The 3930-nt window shown below is 33.3% G+C and overlaps 2 protein-coding genes across 2 annotated transcripts; both read right to left on the bottom strand.

Annotated features, from left to right (window-relative positions):
• Positions 1-2593: 2593 nt before the first annotated feature.
• LOC149677956 (hyaluronan-mediated motility receptor-like) lies at positions 2594-3371 on the bottom strand (the record flags this gene model as incomplete). Its single annotated transcript, XM_089837468.1, has 2 exons — positions 2594-3167; positions 3282-3371. Coding segments are annotated over 2 exons (315 nt in total), but the record flags the coding sequence as incomplete, so codon positions are not given.
• Positions 3288-3698, bottom strand: LOC149677957 (uncharacterized). The gene has a single exon (XM_089837467.1). The coding sequence runs from the start codon at positions 3624-3626 to the stop codon at positions 3417-3419; it is 210 nt and encodes a 69-aa protein (XP_089693593.1). The 5' UTR covers positions 3627-3698; the 3' UTR covers positions 3288-3416.
• Between the last annotated feature and the right edge of the window lie 232 nt (positions 3699-3930).

Raw genomic sequence — 3930 nt, forward strand, 5'->3', positions numbered from 1 at the left:
CGAAGTTTCCCAAATCAATGATGAAAGACATTTACTAGAACAAACCGTTGAGCTCAAGGACAAAGAAATTGCGCAATTGAAAACTCGTGTCTTCGACAATGAGATTGAACTTCGGGAAAAGCTGTCTTCCTTCGATACGTTGAAACAATCTTTGGATTGCCAAATTTTAACCCTTGAAGAAGAAGTTACCAAAATTAACGATGAAAGAAATTTACTAAAACAAAGCGTTGAAATAAAGGACGAAAAAATTGAGCAGTTAAAAACTTGGACCATCAATACTGAAATTGATCTTCGAGAAAAGCAATCGTCTTTCGATGTGTTGAAAGAATCGATTAAAGAACAAATCGTCAAACTTAATGACACTGCATCTAGCCTGCATAACGAAATTCTTACTTTAAAGAGTAATATGTCGCAAAAGAATGAAAGTGAAGAACAATTGATGAGATAATATGTTGCGCTGAAAGAATCAATTGCCAAATGAAGATAGAACAAGAAGATAATGCTCAAAAAGCCAATTATGAAATTTAACTTTTTACAACCGAAATGGAAGAATATCGTAACCAACTTCGAGAAAAGATTGATTTAGAAGAGGAGTTGAAGCGTCAAATTTGGGAAGTGAAGAAACAGCTCGACGATGAGATGAACGTGATGAAATAAAATGAAACATTGGCTGAGGAAAAATACGCAATTTTGAAAGAGAAATTTGAAAACTCTTTGAATGATCGAAACCAAATTGAGGAGAAACTAAATCAAGAAGTTCATGTTTTGAACTGCCAATTATTGGAGCTCGAAAGACGCTGTTTAAATCTAAAGCTACAGGCTGAAACAACTCAACTGATTGAATACGAAAAACATTCATTAGAAGAACAATTTTCGATGGTGATCGATGAAGTCAATAAATTACAAGAAATTAAGGAACAATTATGCTTTGGTCTCATTGAACCGAATTCCCATTCGACAGAACGGCTTTTTTTGTGGTGTCCCATTCGACCGAACGTAGCCAAAAGGTGCGTTTTTATTATAGTCCCATTGGACCGAAATTCTACTGAACTTTGCATTAAATATATTTTTAATTAATAGGAAAATCTTTTGGAAAATGTGGCAGCTAATTAATAGGAGAATATTTTAGAAAATGTGGAAGCTAATTAGTAGGATAATGTTTTGGAAAAGGTTGCAGCTAATTAATAGGAGAATATTTTGGAAAAGGTGGCAGCTAATTAATAGGAGAATGTTTTGAAAAAGGTGGTAGCTAATTTAAAAGAGATTATTTTGGAAAAGGTGGTAGCTAATTAAAAGGAGAATATTTTGGAAAAGATTGCAGCTAATTAATAGGAGAATGTTTTGGAAAAGGTAGTAGCTAATTAAAAGGAGAATATTTTGGAAATGGCGGTAGCTAATTAAAAGGAGAATATTTTGGAAAATGTGGCAGCTAATTAGTAGGAGAATGTTTTGGAAAAGGTTGCAGCAAAATTAATAGTAGAAGATTTTTTAAAAGGTGGCAGCTAATTAATAGGAAAATCTTTTGGAAAAGGTGGCAGCTAATTAATAGAAGAATGTTTTGGAAAAGGTGGTAGCTATTTAAAGGGAGAATATTTTGGAAAAGGTGGTAGCTAATTAAAAGGAGCATATTTTGGAAAAGGTATCAACGAATTATTGAAACCAAACCTAACCTAACCTAACCTGACCTGACCTAACCTAACCTAAACTAACATAACCTAACCTGACCTGACCTGACCTGACCTGACCTGACCTAACCTAACCCAACCCAACCCACCCGAAACCAAAATATTAAAATTTTAATTTAAAACTTAAAGACATTGATGGAACTACCATTAAGACTGTACTTCATTTTAAGCACAATTTGTTTATTAATTATATATATCTCTTGCCTTGAAAGGAATGAAAGTGAGCGTTTTAGTTAGTATCACGAAACATATACTTTTAATACTATTAACATACCTTTCGGAGATTCGAACCAACAACCTATCGCTTCGCAGTCCAACATCGTATCCACTACACCACCGAATAGCTGACGGCTTCATTGTTTCAAGTTATATTCATGTATTTTTAGGGGCATATTCGGACGATTGGGATTTCGGTCCATCGGGAATATAGCCATTGGGCTGGAAATCTAAAATCATTGCGGGATATTCGGTCGAATTGGATTTAGGTCCATTGGGAATTCTGTTGAAAGGAACGATACCACAATTATCATGTGAAAACTACGAATTACAAAACGAAACAACAACTAAACATAACGATAATATAACATTGAAAACTGAGTTGGATAAACAAGGGGATGTTATTAAATAACAAGACGATTGTTTGACGAATTTAAAATTATCCCTAGAGGAGAAAGACCGTGAAATTGAAAGACTAGAAGGTGAAATTCAAGTTTCGGTTCATAAATATGATGAAGCCTTGAAACACTCCTCGAATTTGCAATCGACGATTGAAACCCTGCAAGAATCCCAGATTTGCCTGGCAACTGAAATTATCAACCTCCGTTTTGATCTACAAATATTAAGAGATGAAAACTCTGACCTTATTTTAGAGATAAGCAATCTTTAAGATGTAATATCTTGTGATTTCTTTGTGAAAAAACTAAAATTATAACAACATTGTAAAAACAGACTTCAAAATTAACTTTTTTTTGTAGTTTTTCTTCATATTAAATTAAAAACAGACTTGTAGTTTTTCTTCATATTAAAAAAGGCACTAGGAGTATTCTCATTTAGAGATACATTCGTCTTTTTGGCTTTGGATTTGGCAGTAGCAGTAGCACTAGATTTAGAGGGCTTATATTTTTGAATAATTAAGCTCTGTTTATAGTTCATGTCCTTCAATTTTACATTTTCCTGCAAAAAACCACGCCATGTTAAATTAATTATAGTTAAGAATTTTAGCTTAAAAATGGTAATATAATATAGCTCATAAAACTTTCAAAGATTCACTTTTGAAAGAAGTAGGTAGAAATGCATTAAACTTACGGTTCGTAGGTCTCGAATTTCGCTTTGCAATTGGCGAAGATATTTAATTTTCTGCTTATGATTACTATGTCCCATAGATTCTGAATATTTCTTTTGGAGTTCGTTCAATTTTTTAAGAGCCTGGTCTGTTTCATTGACTAACAAACTTCTTTCGTGAGTGTAAGCATCCAGCTGGTCCTGTAATCAAAAAGTATAGTAGTATAATATCCAATTATCAATTATACGGGTGACATTTTAAGTCCAATATTTGGCATTTCCCGTTATTTCCGTAATAACCAAGCCAGAAGTTACCTTAAATGGTTCCACTTTAACCAAGAGCTCTTCGTAAAGATTCTTCCACCTAAAAACAAATAACGAAATTTTAAGATCTAAAATATAATAACTTATAACACTATCTATTGACTTTCGTGTACATAAAAGTATCACTTATTTTTCAAAGTCACCGGTCTTTTCCTGGGCATTCTTCAACTCATCTTTCAACAATTCAATTTCGACACTCTTGTGTTTCACTTCAATATTTTTCTCAATTTGTCTCCTCCACGTATCATTAACCTTTTCCTCGTATTCATTCATTTGTTTTGCAAACTTATCAGTTTGCTTTTCAAGTTCATCTTCCAACACTTGATTTTCCACCATGAATCTTTAAAGGTCTTTCTCGTTTTGTCTTAAGGCGTCAATCTCTTCTGGTAAGCAATTCCCTAAGATATCTTTCTGCGATATAACATCTTAAAGATTGCTTATTTCTAAAATAAGGTCAGAGTTTTCATCTCTTAATATTTGTAGATCAAAACGGAGGATGATAATTTCAGTTGCCAGGCAAATCTCGGATTCTTGCAGGGTTTCATTCGTCGATTGCAAATTCGAGGAGTGTTTCAAGGCTTCATCATATTTATGAACCGAAATTTGAATTTCACCTTCTAGTCTTTCAATTTCACGGTCT

Source organism: Phalangium opilio, unplaced genomic scaffold, assembly GCF_054372755.1.
Source record: "Phalangium opilio isolate 3A_F unplaced genomic scaffold, DU_Popi_V2 ptg000043l_1, whole genome shotgun sequence".
Taxonomy (NCBI): Eukaryota; Metazoa; Arthropoda; class Arachnida; order Opiliones; family Phalangiidae; genus Phalangium; species Phalangium opilio.

Bases quoted from the DNA above. Each gene is read 5' to 3' on its own strand.
- LOC149677957 (XM_089837467.1), bottom strand. From the start codon at position 3,626: ATGGTGGAAAATCAAGTGTTGGAAGATGAACTTGAAAAGCAAACTGAT.